This window comes from Triticum dicoccoides, chromosome 5A, assembly GCF_002162155.2.
Source record: "Triticum dicoccoides isolate Atlit2015 ecotype Zavitan chromosome 5A, WEW_v2.0, whole genome shotgun sequence".
In the NCBI taxonomy this organism is placed as follows: Eukaryota; Viridiplantae; Streptophyta; class Magnoliopsida; order Poales; family Poaceae; genus Triticum; species Triticum dicoccoides.
This window is the reverse complement of record NC_041388.1, coordinates 589,378,536-589,399,636: the sequence shown is the minus strand read 5'-3', so window position 1 is coordinate 589,399,636 and position 21,101 is coordinate 589,378,536. Positions and strand designations below refer to the sequence as shown.

Here is a 21,101-nt window from a genome sequence, read left to right as displayed (position 1 = left end):
CGGCGGCGGGCCCCGCCCCCTCTCGTCTCATCTGATCCGATCCGATCGCCTCCCGCTCCCATCTCGACTTGTGCTTCAGTTTTTTTTTCGTGACGCCGATGGAATTGATGCCCACTCCGCCTCCCCATCACCGATTTCTCTTTCTTGATTTTTTTTTTCTTTCTGGTGATCAATGCATTCTTTTTAAACATCAGTACAGACACAGGCGCACGCGCATATACTCATCCCTATGAATGCATACACGCACACCCTATCCTATAAGCACCTTCGAAAGACTAAGGCCTCCTTTGGTTCATAGGAATATTGTAGGAATTGCAAAGGATAGGAATTTCGTAGGAAAAATTCCTTTGAAGCCCTTTGGTTTATAGGAATGGATTCCTATTCCTACGTAGGATAGGAATTAATCCTTCACATTTTAAAGGGAAAAAAACATTAGCCTAGACTCAATGGAAAAAATCCTATCCTATACATCAAATGACATCTCTTTCTTTATAGGATTTGAGATGTATGTCATCTCACTACCTATGATTTTCCTATTCCTATATTATTCCTATCCTATGAACCAAAGGAGGCCTAAGATTTACAAAGTCACCGTAGGCGCCTCGTTGTCGACGGGAACGTCTCCTCCCACTGAATGCACATCGCCGAAAATTCTAAAATAAATTCAGGAATAAATGCGAGCACCAGAATGAATTTGCACCCTGATGGGCTGGGGATACCACACTCCCTCTAACCATCCAACCACAAGTTGGTTCGTTGATCAATGCACTCTTGCTATGAATCGGCTGATGTGGACCGTGGTGGGCATCTAATGAGTTCTTCTTAGCCCACTTTCTCGCAGGGCAGATAGATGGATGGATAGATCAAGTGGGCTGTGGAGAACAAATTTGTACAGTATGTGATGATCGGTGGTGACAGCGAGAGTTAGGGCAACTGGACAGGGATTTTAGAGGATTTTAGCTTCGGATTGTGCTGTAAAATTATTCTAGGATGGTTAAGTAGTACTTCCTCACTTATTTTGGGACGGAGCGAGTATACGTATTTGTTGATTGGATGGTGATTTGTTCATGGGAATTTTTTTTACTTGCTGTGAATTTGGAGGTCATATGTAGCAGAACTCAAGTTGCAGTTGTTGTTTCTCAGACATACGACCCCGCAAAATAAAAAGACAGACATACGGCCTCCTACATCATCCACAGCGCAACCCTCTGATAGATATTATACTCTGATCTTAGAGGAATGAACAGAAACAGATCTTGAGCCCAACCGACGCCTGATCTAGCACTGCTCACAAAAACAAAAACACAACTGTTCAGTATTCAGAGCTTGCTCTGGTTCATCATCATGCATCTGACAAAATGAAACATTGCATCCAAGACCATCCCACCTTAGCCTGCCAAATCTCAATCAAGCTGAACCTGAGAAGACTACATGAACCTCCATACGAAGACAACAACTGAGTTAAAAATAGTGTACTCATATGCTGCGATCTACAGTACTCACTTAGTTTGGAGGAAGCATGTAACCAGAAAAAGCCAATGCCATCTTCCTCCATGTTGGCTGGGCAAGCTGCTGTCGCGAAAGGGTCACATCCACTAATTTGCCATAAGAGATAAGAACCCAGGGATGTATCAGCAAATGCTCATGTTAAACACTGCAGAAACTTGAATTGTGTCCAAGAACTCCCACAAACCCTTCAATTTACCAGCAACAGATGACAGAGAAATCCCCTAAAAACATGCCGAGAGGAAAGCAGATGACCGTACCGTGCTGTCAGTTTTGATAATTACAATTGAATTAGACACTAACTAAGTCATTTACATGCAAACGAGTGTCCTCAAGAATGGCGGTGGACAAGCAATAACACCTTCAGGTGAAACTCACCACATCCTGGTTTGAACGACCAAAAGGAAAACACAGGTCTCAAGCCCATATATGAATATGATTCTTGTCAGCGGTGGCAAGAGGTCCAAACTCAGACCATGCACTTGTAACAACGGGCAGTGAATGGCCCTCTAGGATGGTCGGCCCCTCATTCTTCGATCTCGACCATATGCAAACAGACCCATCAGAGGAGCCAGACGCTATGCAGTTCTCATCCGGGCTTATACAAGCTCTGCCCCAGGTGCCAACCAATCTGTTACTCGGGGCCCTGAATGTTCCACAAATCTCCACTACCTCCGTCGGCATTCTAACATCAAAAAGCTTGTGCAGACCCTCTCTCCCACTTGAAAGAACATGGTTTTTGCCCCGGGTTACACAGATCGAGCTGACATCAGCATGAGCTGCTACCGTGGCAAAGCATTTTCCACTGCGGATATCGTGGAACTTTAGGCTTCCATCCCTATGACCTGAGCAAATGGCATCACCATGGATGAAAGCTAGTGTATTGGGGTTGCTTGCTGACATTATGGTGCTTTTACAGAAGCCAGTCTGGAGGTCCCAGATCTTGATAGTGCGGTCATTGGATGAACTAGCAATGACCAAACTTTTCACCCAGCTTGCGTCTACAGAACAGACATTTTTTGTGTGGCCAGTCAGAGTGTGACGAGGACGCCCCCCATTAATTTCCCATACAAACAACTTGTTAGAGCTACAGGCCGCAATCACAAACTTGTTATCATTGGTCACAGCAAGATCGTTGACAGTCCCCAAGCAACCCTGCAGAGTGGAGGTTAAAGCACCGGTATGTGCAGACCATATCTTGACAGTTTGATCCTGGCCACCACTGATTAGCTTATCTGTGTTATTCTGGAATATTATAGATCCACACCCACCATCATGAGCACGGATGGTGATCCTGCATGTAGATGGGATTGGTGTTTCCATGATGTCGACATACCCAGCTTCGGATCGACGAATGACGCCGTCAGCTTCTTGTTGTGCATGGTGTTGTATTCCGCCAGCGCCAAGCCCAGCTGCCTTTAGCTTTAGGACCATCTCCTCGTACATCGCATTGGCCTGAACAATTTTCTCACCAGTTAAAGCAGCAGTTTCTTGGTATATACAAATTCTATGGGCACAGTTATCTATGCAAGACATACTGCTAAATAAAACATCTCTGACAGCTAAAACAACCATAAATCAATAAGCTCTTAGTTCTCCTATTTCCACTCTTGCTACGGAAGCAAAAGCAGTGGCGGAGCTACATTGAAGGCTGCAGAGGCCATGGCCCCCCCAGCCTTGGTCAAATTCGTGAAAGAATTTTTTTGGGGGGAGAGATAGATTAGGAAAAATAGAGTCTTTTGGCCTCCTAAATACCCATATTTTGTTTGGCCCCCCCAAAGGATCCTACCTAGCTCCGCCACTGAGCAAAAGAGTTTCAACATTACATACAATTCCGAAAAGAGTCAAAGTTTCATGGATAAAAGGAGCACTACTGTTATCGTGTAAACTTAAAGAGCCGAAGTATTTTAACAATAAAAAGCGAGACTGAAGCGAAAGATCACCAAATATAGTACATCAAGTCTCTTGTGATATGTCATGGTACACAACTAAGCATGCTGGTACTTGAGGTATCTCATCCTGGATCCACCGGGGACTATGGTAGGGAAATATGCATTGTTAATAGGGGAGAAGATTTTTTTGTGTCATCTTAGTGGGCCTAACAGGCGCTTAATAGGCAAGCGCAATCCTTGAACAATCTTGAATATGCGATAGCTTGTACAGGAACGGTGAAGTCTTAGCAATAGTAAAAAGAGACAACAGGGTACCTCATTAAGCTTCTCTGCCTCCACCATCTTCGCTTGCATCAATCGCTCGACCAGCTGCGTGTTCTCATGCTCCACAGCTTTCAGTTTTGTTAGCACCCGTTCAAGTTCGGCTTTAGCCGCCTGGTGCTCCTGAACGAGAAGATCTAAAGCGTTTGTCTTCTCTTCAAGTGACTGTTTTAGCTGTACGTTCTCTTCGCTGCAAGAGTTTCATCCGGACATCAACGGCAATGTTCATACTGAATTAAACACAGCAGCAAAACTATCCATCACATTCAATACCTAGTCTGCTGAAGTTCACTCTGCAAAGTCATAATCAGTGCCTCCTTCTCTTTGAGCAGCGCTTTGGACGTTTTCGCCTCGTTTATCTCGGAAACGAGCTGCTCAGACAACCGGGATTGAGCCTTGTAGCACTGCTGCAGCTCCAACTCGTTCTTCTCGGCCTTCTCTTTCCACTCCAAAGCCTACAAAGAGGGTCAGCAAACCAGTCACTACATGCAGAAGGCGCCACAGAAGCTCCAAGTGCAAGGATTAATACTTATTTTCGTGGATTACTTAGTAAAACTATTCGACATTGTGATCGTGCTAATCCTACTTAAGCAGCAGTCACTGTTTCACCACCAGAGAGGAACAATCAACTTCACACAGCCGACCCCATCAGCACATTCTTTTTGAGACTTTATGTGGCTCGAATGCGTGTTCACTGGTGAAGTCAAATTGGCCCGATTCGATCCAAGCTAGAAAGATCAGTAACAAGGGGCTAGAGATTGGTACTTACGTGGGCGGCGAAGGGCCGGTTGAGAGCCTCGATGGCGGGGCGGTGGGCCCCCTCCTCGACGAGATGCCGCTGCCGCAGCGCCCGCAGCGCGCGCTGGATGGCCGCCTTGCCGGCATCTGCCTCCGCCTGCGTCCTGCACCACCAACCCTTAAGCAAACAACGGAGGAATCGCGAGATTTGCTGCTTAGTTCGAGGAAAGCTCACATGCTCGCGGCGATCCCGTCGGCGGCGTCGGCGGCGGAGGTGGCGTGTCCGGCGGTGCGGGGCGTCGCGGCGAGGGCGACTGACTTGGGTGGAGAGGAAGACGAAAGCGAAAGAGGAACGAAGCCGATGGGGGTGGCGTGTCCGGGCCGCGAAGCGAGCCTACGGGCTCGAGGAGTTGGAGCTGAAGCCCGCTTCGGGAGCAAACTGGGCCGAGCGAGATGCGGGTGGGGCGGAATATTCCGGCCTTGGCGACCACGCGAAGAACCGTCTTGACCAGCGACCGCGGGCGGCATCTCCGCCTCCCACGCCGCCTCGCTTCCCGGCGAAAGCCACGGCCGTCTCCGTCTTCCACCCCACCCCACGTGCCGTGCTCCGCACGTAAGTGCACATTCCCCTCGCCCCCCTCGTCGCGGAGCCGGTTCTGGTGCCCCGCCATCTGAATTGTGCCATCGAGGGGAGCATACGGCGAAATGGCGGTTGCCGCGCTCCTGCGCCGGGGGGCGCTCTCGTCGTCGTGCCGCCATGGTCAGTGCCCGCTTTCTTGAATGGCTTGTTGGGTTCCTGGGCGTCCTGTCTGTGCTCCCGTGCGTGCTCCGTCCATGATGTTTCTTGAGCTGCTGTCGATGTCCGCCGGCGCACGCGCACGGTGTGTGTTCGGCGGAATGCCAGAGGCCGGGCGCGCGATATGCGTCCATTTGGAGGTCAGCTTCGTGCTGCATGTTTAATTGGAGGAGCAGTTGGGTCAGCCAATGCGTCAATTGTCTGGGGAAATGGAAGAAAAGGTGCTGAATCATAGAATAGAATGGGGTAATTAGAGATGACCAATTGACCATGTCATACACACAATATAAGGGATATAGTTTATCATTGTTCACATGATGGCACAAATAAATCAGATATGACAAGTTCACATAAACCTGGGCACTGTGGTAAGTTAATTTTGGTGCTCCAACAGAAAAGACCACCCCTAATGACAAGCAATGCTAGATCATGAGGAGCTGATGGAGATTCAACAATTTCCTCATCCCCTTTCTTTTAAAAATGACTGCATTCTCTGCTGTTTCAAGCACATACCACAGCCGTAATAGATGGGGTGAACACTACTGGGAGTGGACATCAAAATTTCAGTCAATCAACTTGGGGGTACTGAACATGCTTAACCAACACCAGGGTCCAGGGCGAGTGGGCTATGACCTCGGGTTCGGCGTGCACTGCTGGCATGGGCGAGCCGCGGGCGGGCGGTGTGGCTTCAAATGTGGAGAAGCCGCGGGCACCGGCGCGTGGCTTGCCGGTGTGGGCGGACTTGGTCGGTGAGCCGTGGGCATGCCGCATGCATCCACTCCAACCGCCGGCCGAGAGCGGAGATGGAGGTCAGAAGGGGATCGAGGTCTCGGGGGAGGAGGTCTGTAGTTCAGAACTTAGGATAAGCTATCAGGTCACCGACGGCCGACGCCCAACACTGGCGGTGGAGACGGACAAACTCCATGGACGAGGCGACTTTTCTTTCTGAATCGCTCTATCTGATGATGGGCTGAACCTACGCAAGGGGACTATAAAAGGGCAACCCGGTGCATGTAGCTCCCGCTTGCGCAGAGTCCAGGGAAGGTCCGACCACTTTGGTTCTATTGTACGCAGCCTTTCCCTACATTTCTGTAAGAGGCTGTTTCCAGGATTTGAACCCATGACCTCATGGTCACAAGGCAGCAGCTTTACCACTGCGCCAAGGCTTTACGCAAGGGGAATATACCTAGTAAAAATTTGTTTTCACTTTTGGAAGGGGAGATTGTGGCTGGGTATTGTTCTGATGGATAGAGTATAGCTATGGATTTATCTTTATGTAGAGTACTTGTCGGTTGCAAAAAGGCGTCCAAGAAAGCGTCTAATCGAACTTCTTTTAATTTGACCATTAGTTTGAACTCATTTTCCCCCCTCTGATTTTTCTGTTTGTTACATTGGGGAAAATTGTTCTCTTGTACTTCATGTTTATGGTGGCATACATAAGCATCCATGCATCTTGTGTATAGATAGATACATGTTTTTTGCACTGAGATGGGCAGATTTAATGTATGCATATTCTGCTGTTAACATGTGTAATGAGCTTAAACAAGTACAGAGTTAGCTCATGAGATAAGAGAGCGGACCTCAGTTCATGTCTCAACTCGTTATGTTAAAGAGCCGAGCCGAGCCAAGCTAACTCGATACCTTACAATTAGGTTATCTTAATTTATCTTACCAACATATTCATATTGAAAATAATGGACAGAGTTGCATCTTGGAAACTTTCATCTTGAATGGAGGGACTATAACCTTTATGGGGTTATGATATTACTGCTTAACACAATGGAAGCAGTTCTTTTTGGGGTGAATATGTCATCTATGGAAACCTAGTCTGCTGCGATTTGAACAATATTATTCACTTCTGTAAGCACATTGGACCCTGAGAGTTATCAGTCGCACGTGCAGCTTCTCCTTGCCATGCTACATAGAAAAAGCAGAGTCAGGAGATGGCCCTCGCCACAGTGGACTGTTAGTCTCTGCAGTATGCTTTATGGTGCCAAAACTTTGGTAGGTTGGTCTATTGTGCTAAGATTTTTTTTGTAACACCTTTTGTCTACAGATGTTTATATCCGTTGCCTTCTCTCCTATTATGATCTACATCCCTTGGTCAATTCTGCCAATTTAAAATTTTGGAGGGGCAACCACAACTCTGGGAAGTTTGATTTCACTGATATGACGTAAGAATAAATTTCGTTCCCCTTTCACTACCTAATATCCAAGTTTTCTCTACATATTCTTGTCAGTGTATAATGTGTGCATTATGTACCAATGTACTATATCTTCAAGGGAATCCGTTTCTTGCCTGCTTAAAACAATCGTCCAGTGTGGGATGCTGGTATCCAGTATGGTTCATCTAATTAATGAAGTGAAAACAAAAGGAGGCAATATTATTCTTGTGTCAAATATGTGACACAACAGTGATGCACATGCTATTTTAGTTCGTTTAATTGCCTAAGCAATCATCAGTTTGGTTTCATGCCTGGGAGGTCAACCATGGAAGCCATTTTCCTGGTACGACAACTTATGGAGAGATACAGGGAGCAAAAGAAGAACCTGCATATGGTGTTCATTGACTTGGAGAAGGCCTATGATAAGATACCACGGAATGTCATGTGGTGGGCCTTGGAGAAACACAAAGTCCCAGCAAAGTACATTACCCTCATCAAGGACATGTACGATAATGTTGTGACAAGTGTTCGAACAAGTGATGTCGACACTGATGACTTCCCGATTAAGATAGGACTGCATCAGGGGTCAGCTTTGAGCCCTTATCTTTTTGCTTTGGTGATGGATGAGGTCACAAGGGATATACAAGGAGATATCTATGCTCTTTGCGGATGATTTGGTGCTAGTTGCGATAGTCGGACGGGGGTCAATAAGAAGTTAGAGATATGAAGGTGTAGTATCACCAAAGAACTAGCAATGGACAGGGGTGTGTGGAAGCTTGCTATCCATGTGCCAGAACCATGAGTTGGCCGCGAGATCTTATGGATTTCACCTCTAGCCTACCCCAACTTGTTTGGGACTAAAGGCTTTGTTGTTGTTTGTAATCATCACACCAACTTTTCGAGATTAATTATGTGCCAAGATATGGTGTAAACACTGTTTTCCTCATTGTCCCATAAAGACTTGAATTAAGTTCTGTGCAATCTTGAGTAACAGGCATCCTCATTTATGGTATCCGAATGCCCGAGAAAAGAAGCGCAATGTATTTTTGCATGTTGGTCCTACAAATAGTGGGAAAACACATAATGCCCTCAAACGATTAGAAGCAAGCTCTTCAGGTACTATTTTGATCTACCCAGTCAAACTGAAAGAGCATACAGTTTAAATGACTACTGCTCTTATTTCTAACAAAAAAATGTAGGTGTGTACTGTGGACCTCTAAGATTGTTAGCACGGGAGGTAGCAGAAAGATTAAACAAAGCTAATGTTCCCTGTAACTTGACTACTGGACAAGAAAGGGAAGAAATTGAAGGTGCAAAGCATAGCTCAGTGACGGTTGAGATGGCTGATGTGACGACTGAGTATCAGTGCGCTGTTATTGATGAAATTCAGGTATGTAGTGATCCACATTTTATGCACTCACTAGAAAAATGTATATTTGTACAATATTATTATTATTATTATTTAAACTAGTGTCTATTGATATTTACATATGAGAAAGTTGAGACCTATCAAGCTATTTTTTCAATAAACCATCCAACTAACCATACCTTAAACTGTCTACGAAATATTGTTTGGAATGTTCCTCATAATTCTTTTTTCATTTGCTTTGACGTAGTAGATGGTTGGCTGTAGAACAAGGGGTTGTTCATTTACACGTGCACTGCTGGGGCTTTGTTCAGATGAGCTTCATGTTTGTGGTGACCCAGCTCTTGTCCCTATTATTCAGCGATTGCTTGAAGCTACTGATGATGTGGTTACGGTAATTTAACCAAAACTCGCGTAATTTCTGATGATTGTTAATGTACCCAGTATGTAATGTCTTCTAAACATATGATAGTTGTCAAATTGAATTGTATTAAGGTTCGCACTTATGTTCCTCTGCCAGGATAATACACTAGTTATGAAATTAATTTTTTTCCCACATGGACAGTGAATTTAATCCTTTGTACAAGAAGAGTAAGACGATGTAACTACTCAATATAGGTAGGATGAAACAGTAGTAAATATCACGTCACATGTTTCCAAATTGTCTCCCAGTTCAAGCAGACAGTGATTTTCTGAGCTGGTCATATCTTACTTCCACACACAATTTTGTATGATGGAATCATGAAAGTCAGGGATAACAAAATCAGTCTATCTTAGGCTTTCGCCCAAGGTATGCTTTCTAACCTGTTACTCAAGTAATGCTCTGTCATGTACCAGTTTTAAGCCTTTGCCTGAAATTTAGGTTGCAACCCGGTGTAGTAAGTAGTAAGTAGTAATACTAATTTTGGACCTCTGCATGAAAACTGTGTGTGGTCATGTGGATCTTCTTTTTGTTAGAGTTGTGAGGTTGTTCTACGATTGCAGACAGTTTCCAAGTGAGTTTTATTAACTTATCCTGACCATCGTGCTATGTAGTACTCCCTCCGATTGATATTAATTGTCGCTGCTTTAGTACAACTTTAGTACAAAGTTGTACTAAAGCAGCGACAATTATCTGAAGTTGTACTAAAGCAGTGACAATTAATATGGATGGGAGGGAGTAGTTATTTTTAGTGCTAATTCTGCTGAGTACTGATGCAAACATCTCGAGAACAGTATGTCACATAGCAAATATCCTAACATGCTCATAGTCAAAAAATATCCTAACATGTTGGGTCTATGTTGCTGAACAGATTCAATATTATGAGAGACTATCTCCTTTGGTTCCTTTGAAGTCTACACTTGGGCCTTTTTCAAACATCAAGGCAGGGGATTGCATGGTAACGTTCTCACGGCGTGAGATATATAAGCTTAAGGTTGGTATTCTTCAAGTGATATTCCAGCAATTGTTCATTATTTTGGGAACATGTCATGAAGTTAGAGGGTCATAGAAAAGAAAACTGAGAAAGTCTCACTAGTTTGGGGGGAAATCAGAAACTCGAATTTCAACTTTATTTACCCTATCAGCCCAATTGGATGTCAACATGTAAATTTGGAAATGATCAAAACTCTCCATACTCATGTATGACAAAAACCCTTGAATCAAGAGCTGTTTAGCTCTCTATCCAATTTTAAATTTTGAACACCACACTTTTTAATACCCAGAAAGAAAGGGAAGGGACAATTATTTGACCTTGGCAGTCAAACTTTTTTATGCCTGGAGACTGTATATCTGCATGCCAGGAGTTAATTACAGCTGATATTGGTTCTTGGTATTGTGCTCAGTGAAGGAAACAAAAGTACATCCGTGCCAAAGTAATTTGGGGAGGGGGGAGGGGAGGTCACACGATTGGTACTCACTAAATAATATAGTTGATATGTCATGCTGCAGTAGCAATGGTAGTTATGTGACATGATCAACTGGTAACATGTTTACCAGCGCAGCTGTTTTTCGTAAATGCAATATGATGAAACCTGTTTCTGTAGTTAGCAACCATCCATCCAAGCATCTCTATTTCCTTTCACCTTTTCATGATACATGCTGGTTGAATATTCCCAACAAATGTAAGCAGTGAAAATTAAAATGCAATCCAATGACTATTTCCAGAAGAACCAGTTAAGCCAGGGCCGCCAGTACTCCAGTGCAAAGATTTGGTCCGGTTATCCTGCGCTTCCTAGCCTAACTAAAGGAGAATTTGGCGCTCATAGTACTTACCATTTTTAGTTTATACCCATAGTATGTGGTTGCGTGCCCAAATACATGACAATGTTTTTCCTTTGAAGAAAGAATACATGACATTGATGCATCATTCTGTTATTTTATGGACTAGAGGGCTCTATATTTTTATTAAAATTACTAAATTAGACATCTGCCAGATAGAGTAAAATACAGAGCTTCAGCTACCCTTATATTGCAAATTTTCACTCATGCAGAGAAAAATTGAAATGGCGGGAAATCATCTTTGCTCTGTAGTCTATGGCTCATTACCACCAGAAACTCGAACGAAACAGGTAATTTGTAATACATTATTTGGGTATGCCCCATCATACTAGTATTAGAACATATACCTCATTGAATCATTGTCATATATCTGTAGGTCCTAATCTAATTAGAGTAAGGTGAAATATCACACCTTCCATTTGAACATGTTGACATGCATATCAGCACATTTAATTTGTTAAACCTACTCATTGAGTCATTGATATACATTATATAGTGTCATATAGCTGAATTTTGATTAACAAAGTTAATATGGTATGTGATGGTTGAGTTACAAATTACAACAATCTGAATAATAAAGCATTTTTTTACAATTACGAAACCCATTTTATCAATGCTGCTTTAAATGCTTTCTAATTGAGCATACTGTTCAATGTTTGGAACATGGATTTTTGAGTTATTATATTGTTGATTTGTACCTGCTATTTGCGAGAATTTTAATGAACACCACTTGTTTCTTTCTATATAATTTATTAATACAACATGCCCGCAACTCTTAGCCAGAATTAAAAGTTCGCGAATAATAGTTGTAGGCAATAAATTCAGTCTGTTGCTTGTCGTAATTTATTCTCCATGATGGCATGATTGTTATGGATAAATTTGTTAATCTGTTCCGCTTCCAGGCGACAATGTTCAATGATGAAGCCAGTGACCTTAATGTGCTAGTGGCTAGCGATGCTATTGGAATGGGTCTTAATCTGAACATTTCTAGAATTATTTTCTCTACACTGAAGAAGTTTGATGGTATCTGCACCAGGGAGCTGACTGTGCCTGAGATCAAACAGATTGCAGGTATTATGTTTGCTTTTCAGTCGTTTTACCCCTGGCAGTTTTCTCTTCCCTTATTACACAGCCCTCTTGAGCTGTGAATTGAGCTTGTTCTGCATGTCTTATTCTTTTGGTAGGCAGAGCTGGGAGATATGGGTCTAAATTCCCAGTTGGCGAAGTGACCTGTCTAGATGCTGAAGATCTCCCGTTACTACACTCATCCCTGAAGTCACCTTCTCCCATTATAGAGGTGCCCACCCATTACTGAGCAACATAATGAATCCAACTGCTATTATATGATGAAACTTCAAAAAGCTATGTATGACTCGTATTTGTAAAAGCTAACCACAGATGCTGCATTGCTTCATCTGCAGCGTGCTGGACTTTTTCCCACATTTGATTTATTGTCCGTGTATTCACGATTACATGGAACTGACTTTCTTCACCCTATATTGGTAAGCTATAAGTACCATCGTTTTCATATTGAAATGCATTGGTTCAAGCACAGAGCAGCTTCATACTTCTATAACATGTTACTTGTCAATGCCAAAGCTAAATGTTACAGTAAAAAATAGTTAATGATGAAAGCAATTTTGTTGTGCCAGTTTGTATGGGGTAGGGAGTTACTCAACAGTTATTGTGGTTGGTGCGATCAATTATGCACTACAATAATTTAGCTATATTTTGAGGTATCTTATATTTGTTTGGATTTCAGCTTGACATTGCTTGTTCACAAGTCTCAACAATTATAAATTGGAGTTTACTTTTTCTCTATGTACTTCTTTTTCAGTAATGTGTTATCTTCTTCTCTCCCATTGAGTGAATCTCAATGCTTCGTGTGTATTTACAGCTATTTCCTCTGGACAGGACTCAGAAATATGTGTTACCCTTTTTTCATTCTGCTGCAGGAACGTTTCTTGGACAAGGCTAAACTGTCTCCGGACTATTTTATTGCCGATTGCGAAGATATGCTGGTATTTTATTTCATTAAGAAACACATTTTTTCTTTGTTTGGTCAATTTCTACAAGCTACATCTAAACAATGTAAATAAGATTGCCTGGGTAGAAAAGCACAAACTGGTTGACTGCCTTCTTTAAAAAGGCAATAACTTAGCATTATATTGAAATTAATATCGATAGACTAATAGTGAACTTTGTAACTGTAAGCTAGATTTATTTCTGCTATTGAATTGTGGTTCAATATTTTATCTAGTCACATTTCTTCCTCCCACTGTTAACAGAAAGTTGCTGCTATTGTTGATGAGTTGCCTCTTGCATTGCGTGATAAGTACATCTTTTGTCAAAGGTGATTTACAATCTATCCCAGTATTAACATATGCCTTTTCTAGATTCTATTGTTCTAATCTATTGTCACCTATCTAGCATCCTGATCACTTTCTGACACTTCATACTGCAGTCCAGTGGATGTGAGGGATGATATATCTACTCAAGGATTAACACAGGCAAACATTTCTACCTCTATTGTTTATTTGTATGTTTTTGTAGAATTAGGAAACAGTTTCACTAAAATTTTCAAGATGCAGTTTGCAGAAAATTATGCAAAGAAAGGCATAGTTCGGCTTAAAGAAATATTTACACCTGGAACACTGCGGGTGCCTACAACACACAATCAACTCCAGGAGCTTGAATCGGTTCACAAGGTTATTCCCTATTTTATTTCTCTAGCAAATTACTCCCTCTGTAAAGAAATATAAGACTTTTTAGGTCACTAAAGTAGTGACCTAAAAATCTTGTCAATGTTCTTCTAATCACAAATACCTGTAATTTGCCAGTCAATACCAGCACTACTATAAATCTTGTCAATGTTTTTCTAATCACAAATTATTTTGCTCTTAAACATGTGCATTGTCTATTCTGTTGTGAAGGCAGTTTCTTTTCTGCATTATATAAACTTCCAAGTTAAAAATCAAACTTGGGAGTTCCAAGGATGGTACAACATACCATAGCATAGACTACCACCTCAAATACTGAAACGCAAACTAAAGTGGTTTTCTGTGCTAGAAATCCCCCTCCCCACCCCCCAATCACTGGTCTAGCACTCATTTCTCATTGATCCATAATTTTATACTTGTATAGGGCCTAACATGTCATTACATAATTCAGTGGGCTGCATTGGGTCTGTGTGCATGCAAGATGAGCTTTTTTTGGAAAAATGTTGGACTAGACACTTGTTGCCATTTCAGGCAACCGTTACTTCCGGAGAGTTCCTAGTTTCTACAGTGATTATTTAGATTCCATTTTGGCATGCCGCTGTCTCGAAACTGTTTCTAAAGTGAGATTAATCAGCATCGCATTTGTGATCATTACAGGTCCTAGAGTTGTATGTGTGGTTAAGCTACAGATTTGACGACTCTTTCCCAGATCGTGAATTGGCGGCTTCCCAAAAGTCAATATGCAGCATGTGAGTTCTTTGTTCTTCCCTTTCGAGTTAGAATAAAAAGGAAAAAGAGAGTTTATTTTTTCATCTTTTTTCGTAAATAATCTGGAGGTCTGATTGGCAATGTCAGGTTGATTGAAGAATACCTTGAGAGGTCAGGATGGCAGCAACAAGGACAAAGAAGGGTTTTGCGTACTCCACGGAAAATGCGCCGAGAATATGATGCGTTACAATTGTATGATACATCTCTTCAGATGCCATATATTATTTGCATTCTAAAAGATTAATCAATATGCTATAATTTGTTTAGCTAAAAGCCAGATTTCTCAACCTTCTGTAACTTTCATAATTCTGCGCCTCAACTACCCCCCTTTCAAATAAGTAGGGATGGTGACAAATGGAATAATCTATCATGCATCTACTACAACCACGTATACTTCGTCGTTGTTGGTATTCAACATTTTTTGCATTTTACCTTTAAATAATTTTTTTCTAGGCCGTCCCAGTTGATTTTCTCAAGTGGTTATGACTTGCGTTGTGTGTGCTTGCTTATGGGCTCATATTCTTCCTAGAGTTTTTTAAAAGTTTATTAGGGGTAGTGATATACTGCATCATGTACATAGAATTGTTGTTCCATCACTATGTGCTGCCATTACAATATATTTTCATGCATTTCTCTTGATGTGTGCCTCGAATGCACTTGACCACATAATATTGTTTGTTAAAACTTAAAAAGGCACTATTGCTAAAAAATCCTTTTACGTCCGCAAGAAAGTGCTGTTACATAAGATGGTTAATTTTGATATCATTGTTTTCCCTTCTTTTTAGAACATCTGTTTCTTGATGTAACCATCTTCTGGTTAACAATGAGCAGGCGCGGATATTTTCGAGAAATTGACGCAAGATCAAAATAGAGGCTGATTCAAGAAACAACACCTCACCATATTTGGTCAATATTTGAGCAAATGTCCAGGGAATGCATCTGACTATCCTACTGGATATGTGAAATGTGATCACTGGCAAGCAGCGATAAAATGACACCTGTGTGGCAGAAGATCTACTTGGACTCGCCTTTCAATGTCATTGAAGTTGACCTTACGTAGTCAATGTGGCAGCACATAATATTATTCTCCATTCATGAGATTTGTACTACTTCCTCTGTTCACTTTTATAAGACCTTGAAGACATTTCAGACAATGTACAAAACATCCCATTTTGAGTTGTCTGAAATGACTTACAAAAGTGAACGGAGGGAGTAGTTCTTTCAGTAGCACTTTCTGTAACTACTAACTAGTGCAAATGGAATTGTACATTATAAGTAAAACATGAGGTGCAGGCATGAAGAACCATTTGTCATATTGCAGTGCACCATTCCAAATTATTTGAAGTTCTAGCTTTGTCCTAAGTTGAACTTCTTTAAGTTTGATTAATTTCATTAGTTTCCTCATAAAATAAGTTTCCATACTATATGTATATTTGATGTTGTAAATATTAGCACATTTTGCTGTGGACATGGTAAAATTTATTAAATTTTGACTTAGGACAAAGCTAGAACTTCATATAATTTGGAATGGAGGGAGTATATACAATGACGATAATTTTCATGCCTGTAACTCTATGGTATCAGAAAGGCATTAATGTGTTTGCTCAACTGTTGGAAATAAGGGAGCGTAAATAAGGCTGCTGATTTTGTGAAGTCTGAATGCTGTCATATTTGATTTTGCATGTCCAGTTGCATTTTCGTGAACAACCTCTGTAGGGCTTGCAGGAAACTGTTTATATATGCTGAAACGCTAAATGGTGAACCGCTTCCACATTCTTTTTATACTGCAGACGTCGATGAACAGGATTAAAATTGACAGTTGGTAGGGGACTTGACCAATGTCCTTACTGCTATGGAACTTCTGTTCTTCTTTTTTAAGGTGTTGTGAATATAGTTCAACGTAGCAGAGCAACATAATTGTAACAGATCAGTGACAGTGTAAAAAAGATTTTCCGTTTCGATGAATGGATAGGTCGAGTGATAAACTTGTATTACTGGTTTTGTACCTTCGCATTTGTTCTAAGGTTCATGGCCACAAGCGTTTGATAGTATGTCACTATGTTGTCCAGCAGCACCATCCTTGTTCATGTAAGGGAAACCAGTGTGCTTCACACTTTCACAGCAGCTGCCCGCAGGGTGAGAAGTTGAACCTTTTTCTTCGCTGAATGGAGATTTGCCTTATCAAGCTTCTCCACCACAAGATCAAACGTTTCTTTCTTTGGCGTAAAACCCTTCAGGACCATCTCCTCCAAGAACAGGCAAGACTGAGCAGGCTTCCCGTTCCGGCACAGCCAGGTTACCAACAAGGTATAGGTGCTGAAATCAGGGGTGATATCCTTCCTGAACATGTGGCATATGAGGAACCGGAGTACCTTTATCCATTGCCTTTTGCAGCACAGCTTCAGCAATGGGGTGTACGTCTTGATGTCAGGCTTGCATGACTGCTCCTCCATCCTAACCAGCATCTTCAGGGCATTCTCTGCCTGGGAGTGGTCACAGGCAGCAGAAATTAGGGTGTTGAAGGTAGCAACAGTGGGGGGAACTCCAGTGCTGGACATCTTATCGACGACGGAGTTTGCATCCTCCAGTCTCCCTGCTCTGCCGAGTATGTATATGAGAGAGTTGTAGAAGGAAGCGTCTGGGGCACAGCCATCCCTCCTCACCTTGTCAAATATATCCAAAGCTTCTTGCGTTCTTCCATCCTTCCCTAGAGCGTGCATCACGATCGTGTATGTGATAACATTTGGAGGGCATCCTTTCGAGCGCATCTCGTTTAGGATGGCGTAAGCCGTCTGAAAATCTTTCTCCATGCAGTATGCTTCTATCAGGCTGGTGTAAGTTATCACTGAAGGCTTGAAGCCATGTTCCTCCATCTCCTTCATCGTATCACGGGCTTCATTCATCATCCTCGCCTTGCACCACCCATGGACCAACGTGTTGAAACTACTCTCGTCGGGAGGTACCGATCCCCTCAACTCTTGGAACGCGCCTCTTGCGCGCTTCACGCTCCTCTCCTTGCACAGCGTGTCTAGGAGGACATTCATAGCTGTGGTGTCTTTCACAACACCAAACCGGTCCATTTTGTTGAAGGCGTCTATGGCATCGCTCCACCGGCTGGCCCCAGCGAGCCTCCTCATCACCTTTGTCATCGTTGCCAGCGACACCAAACCGCCAATCTCACCCATCTGAGTGATCAAGCCCCACATCAAATCAAACTGTTTGAACTTTCCTAGTATGTCAACCATCGAGTTGTATGAATCAGCAGAGTGGCAGTAGCCTTCCTGAGCACCGGCCCACATAAAGAACCCGAACGCCGCCAACCAATCACTGCCAAACCTCCTTAGGATCTTGTCGACCATGCGGTCTGATACCCTGACAGGGCAGCAGTCCATGGCTATCACGATGGCCTCCGGGGACGCAAAGCAAGAGGTCAGGATCCTGCTGGCTTCGTCGAAATCAGCCTCGAACTCGGCGTCCTCGTGGGAGGCAGCCTCGGGGCGGAGCGACAGAGGCTTGGAGCTGCCTCCATGGCTCCGTTCCTCCACGGGATCAGACTTGATCGGGAGCACAAATTTGTCATGGTCATCACCATCAAAGGAGTCGCCGTCCTTCTTTGGGTTCCTGAACCATTCGGGCAGCTCGAAGCCTGCAGTGCAGAACCGTGACGCGGCGTGGTTGCCTTTATGTGGCCGGAGCACAGCCGGCTGCGACACAATGACCCGGCAGCATCGTTGCATTCTTCAGCTCAGAAGCCAGAACAGGCAGGCAATTCGTCGAGCACCTTGTCCGCGCGGCCACGTGCTCCTCAAGAGCAGTCAAGGACACACCGTCGGTGCTAATCGTGACCGGCCTCAGGGCGACCACTAGCACCCTGAAAGAGCTTGGGGGTGGGGGGCCTTGGCGGCGACGCGGCCGCGTAGGGGTTGTGAATGGTCTCTAGTGGGCTGCTAGCTAGATGCCATGGGCGACGAGGAGGGCGCCGCGGCGGGGAAGGGGAGCTTCAGCGGAGGAAGGAGTTGTGAATGGTCTGTGCTGGGCTGCTAGCCAGACGCGATGGTGGACGGGGCGAGTGCCGCGGCGGGCGGCGCGCGGCGAGTGGGTGGGCGGCGTGGTCTCGTCTCGTGGTTGGCGGCGAAGTACTAGAGCACCCGAAGAAACGGAGTTAATTGCAAGGAACGGCAGAAAACACATATTTGACCTGTGGAAAAACAATTCAAAATTTGAACTGCTTTCTAAAAAAATTCACGCTGATGACCCTTTCGAGTGGCGCCCGATAGCAAGGCGCCGTACCCTACTATGCAGCGCCTATCCCTTAGGCGTCGCACCTCCTGCCAGTGTGACAGCCCGAGGCCAGGCGCGGCCCCGCGGACGACAGTGCAGCGCCTAAGCATTAGGCGCCACAAAGTGTAATGTGCAGCGACTATCGCTTAGGCGCTGCACTGTGACTTAACCCGCATTGGGCCAGGCCATCCCAGGCAGTTCTTCCCCCTCTCCCATGAAGTTGCTCTCTGTACAGAGAGCAGCGGCGGCGCCTCCTTCGGATCCCCCACCCACACACCCATCTTAGATCTTGAAGATTTTAGCCCTGGATTCGATCTCCAATCCCTCCTACTAGGTTAAACTCCTCTGTTCCCTTTCTTTTCCTCCGTAAATTCGTTGCAATTTTAGGGATTTGTCCAAGATTGGGTGGAACCCTTGATTTGCTTGGTTTGGATCTTTATTTCTCCAACATTGGGTGTTGTGATGGAGTATGTGGAGTCATAGTGGTACTATATGATTTTTGTTAGTGAAACCTAGATTGTTTAATTTTTTTAGATATATATGACATGCCTAGTTTTGTAGATAATTATGAGATGTTGAGTTTTGTAGCTATATATGAGATGTTGAATTTTTTTAGATATATATTAGATGTTGAGTTTATTTGAAATATGAGATGTTGAGTTAGTTTAACACATATGACATACGAGATATATATGAGAATTTACAATCATTTATTCATTGTGTGAGAAGGAGATATTGAGATTCTTGTAGATGAATACATATGAGATGTTTAGATGAACACATATGAGATGTTTAGTGTATACCGATATTTGAGATGAACTCATATATGTTTATTGTTTGAACTTTGTAAGGATGGTTTGGCTTCTCGACGATGCCATTGACACACAACACCGGGCCTACATGATGCGCGAGAAGGGGCTGGTAATAATGAGTAATCTAAATATTTAGCAAATTTGCCTTTAGTTGAAATTGACATGCCCTAAGATTTGTCATTACTTGTTTTTTCCAGAAGCTTGAACCTCTGAAGATTCGGTATCACGGGGTCTCTGGTCCTGCCATGCCGTACAATGAGCGCTACACACAGTACATATAGCAGGCAGGACTACTCCCGTGGATTCGGTTGGTCAGCCAGTCCACGCCGAACCCCAACGCTCCACTGGTGTCCGCTCTTGCTAATCGGTGGAGGCCGGAGATGCACAGTTTCCATCTTCGAACTGGGGAGATGACCGTGACGCTCGAGGATGTCCCCTTGATCATCGGTCTTGCTATCGACGGGAGTGTAGGATCAAAAGTATGTCTAGAGGGGGTGATTAGACTACTTGACCAAATAAAATCTAGCCTTTTCCCAATTTTAAGTCTTGGTAGATTTTAGCAACTTAGCACTAGTTAAGCAATCAACCTACTCATGCAAGTCTAAGAGTATAGCAGCGGAATGTAAAACATTGCACATGAAGGTAAAGGGAGGAGTTTGGAGGGAGCAAACGCAATGTAGACACGGAGATTTTTGGCGTGGTTCCGATAGGTGGTGCTATCATACATCCACGTTGATGGAGACTTCAATCCACGAAGGGTAACGGTTGCACGAGTCCACGGAGGGCTCCACCCACGAAGGGTCCACGAAGAAGCAACCTTGTCTATCCCACCGTGGCCATCGCCCACGAAGGACTTGCCTCACTAGGGTAGATCTTCATGAGGCGATCTCCTTGCCCGTACAAACTCCTTGGTTCAACTCCACAATCTTGTCAGAGGCTCCCAAGTGACACCTAACCAATCTAAGAGACACCACTCTTCAAAAGGTAATAGACGATGTGTTGATGATGAACTCCTTGCTCTTGTGCTTCAAATGATAGTCTCCCCAACACTCAACTCTCCATCATTGATTTGGATTTGGTGGAAAGTAGATTTGAGTGGAAAGCAACTTGGAGAAGGCTAGAGATCAAAATTCATATGGTTGGAATGGAATATCTTGGTCTCAACACATGAGTAGGTGGTTCTCTCTCAGAAAATGAATGTTGGAAGTGTAGGCATGTTCTGATGGCTCTCTCCATGAATGAAGAGTGGGTGGAGGGGTATATATAGCCTCCACATAAAATCTAACCGTTACACACAAATCAACAAATTCAGTAGGACCGAATAATGAAACTCGGCCAGACCGAATTTAGTTCAAAATATGAACGTTAGGCTTTTCGATGGGACCGACATGTCAACTCGGTGTGACCGATTTCATTAGGGTTAGGGCATAACGTAATCTCGGTGAGACTGATTACACAAACTCGCGGTGGGACCGA

The 21,101-nt window shown here is 43.6% G+C and overlaps 2 protein-coding genes and 1 pseudogene across 2 annotated transcripts; 1 reads left to right on the top strand and 2 right to left on the bottom strand.

The window, feature by feature from the left end:
* Nucleotides 1-1,192: 1,192 nt before the first annotated feature.
* Nucleotides 1,193-5,135, bottom strand: LOC119303114 (annotated as a pseudogene).
* On the top strand, nt 5,081-15,891 carry LOC119303115 (ATP-dependent RNA helicase SUV3, mitochondrial-like). Its single transcript, XM_037580202.1, has 17 exons — nt 5,081-5,217; nt 7,310-7,427; nt 8,413-8,534; nt 8,618-8,808; nt 9,038-9,178; nt 10,077-10,199; nt 11,257-11,334; nt 11,947-12,115; nt 12,229-12,341; nt 12,466-12,546; nt 13,000-13,065; nt 13,333-13,397; nt 13,509-13,554; nt 13,636-13,752; nt 14,422-14,513; nt 14,620-14,724; nt 15,364-15,891. The coding sequence occupies exons 1-17, from the start codon at nt 5,163-5,165 to the stop codon at nt 15,401-15,403; spliced, it is 1,722 nt and encodes a 573-aa protein (XP_037436099.1). The 5' UTR covers nt 5,081-5,162; the 3' UTR covers nt 15,404-15,891.
* A 535-nt stretch (nt 15,892-16,426) lies between these two features.
* On the bottom strand, nt 16,427-18,668 carry LOC119303112 (pentatricopeptide repeat-containing protein At3g22670, mitochondrial-like). Its single transcript, XM_037580201.1, has one exon. It carries the CDS (start codon nt 18,267-18,269, stop codon nt 16,641-16,643), a length of 1,629 nt encoding a protein of 542 aa, XP_037436098.1. The 5' UTR covers nt 18,270-18,668; the 3' UTR covers nt 16,427-16,640.
* Between the last annotated feature and the right edge of the window lie 2,433 nt (nt 18,669-21,101).

Bases quoted from the DNA above. Each gene is read 5' to 3' on its own strand.
- LOC119303112 (XM_037580201.1), bottom strand. From the start codon at position 18,269: ATGCAACGATGCTGCCGGGTCATTGTGTCGCAGCCGGCTGTGCTCCGG.
- LOC119303115 (XM_037580202.1), top strand. From the start codon at position 5,163: ATGGCGGTTGCCGCGCTCCTGCGCCGGGGGGCGCTCTCGTCGTCGTGC. The intron at 8,809-9,037 runs GTATGTAGTGAT...TTGACGTAGTAG, and splicing joins CTGTTATTGATGAAATTCAG to ATGGTTGGCTGTAGAACAAG. The intron at 13,753-14,421 runs GTTATTCCCTAT...TGATCATTACAG, and splicing joins AGCTTGAATCGGTTCACAAG to GTCCTAGAGTTGTATGTGTG.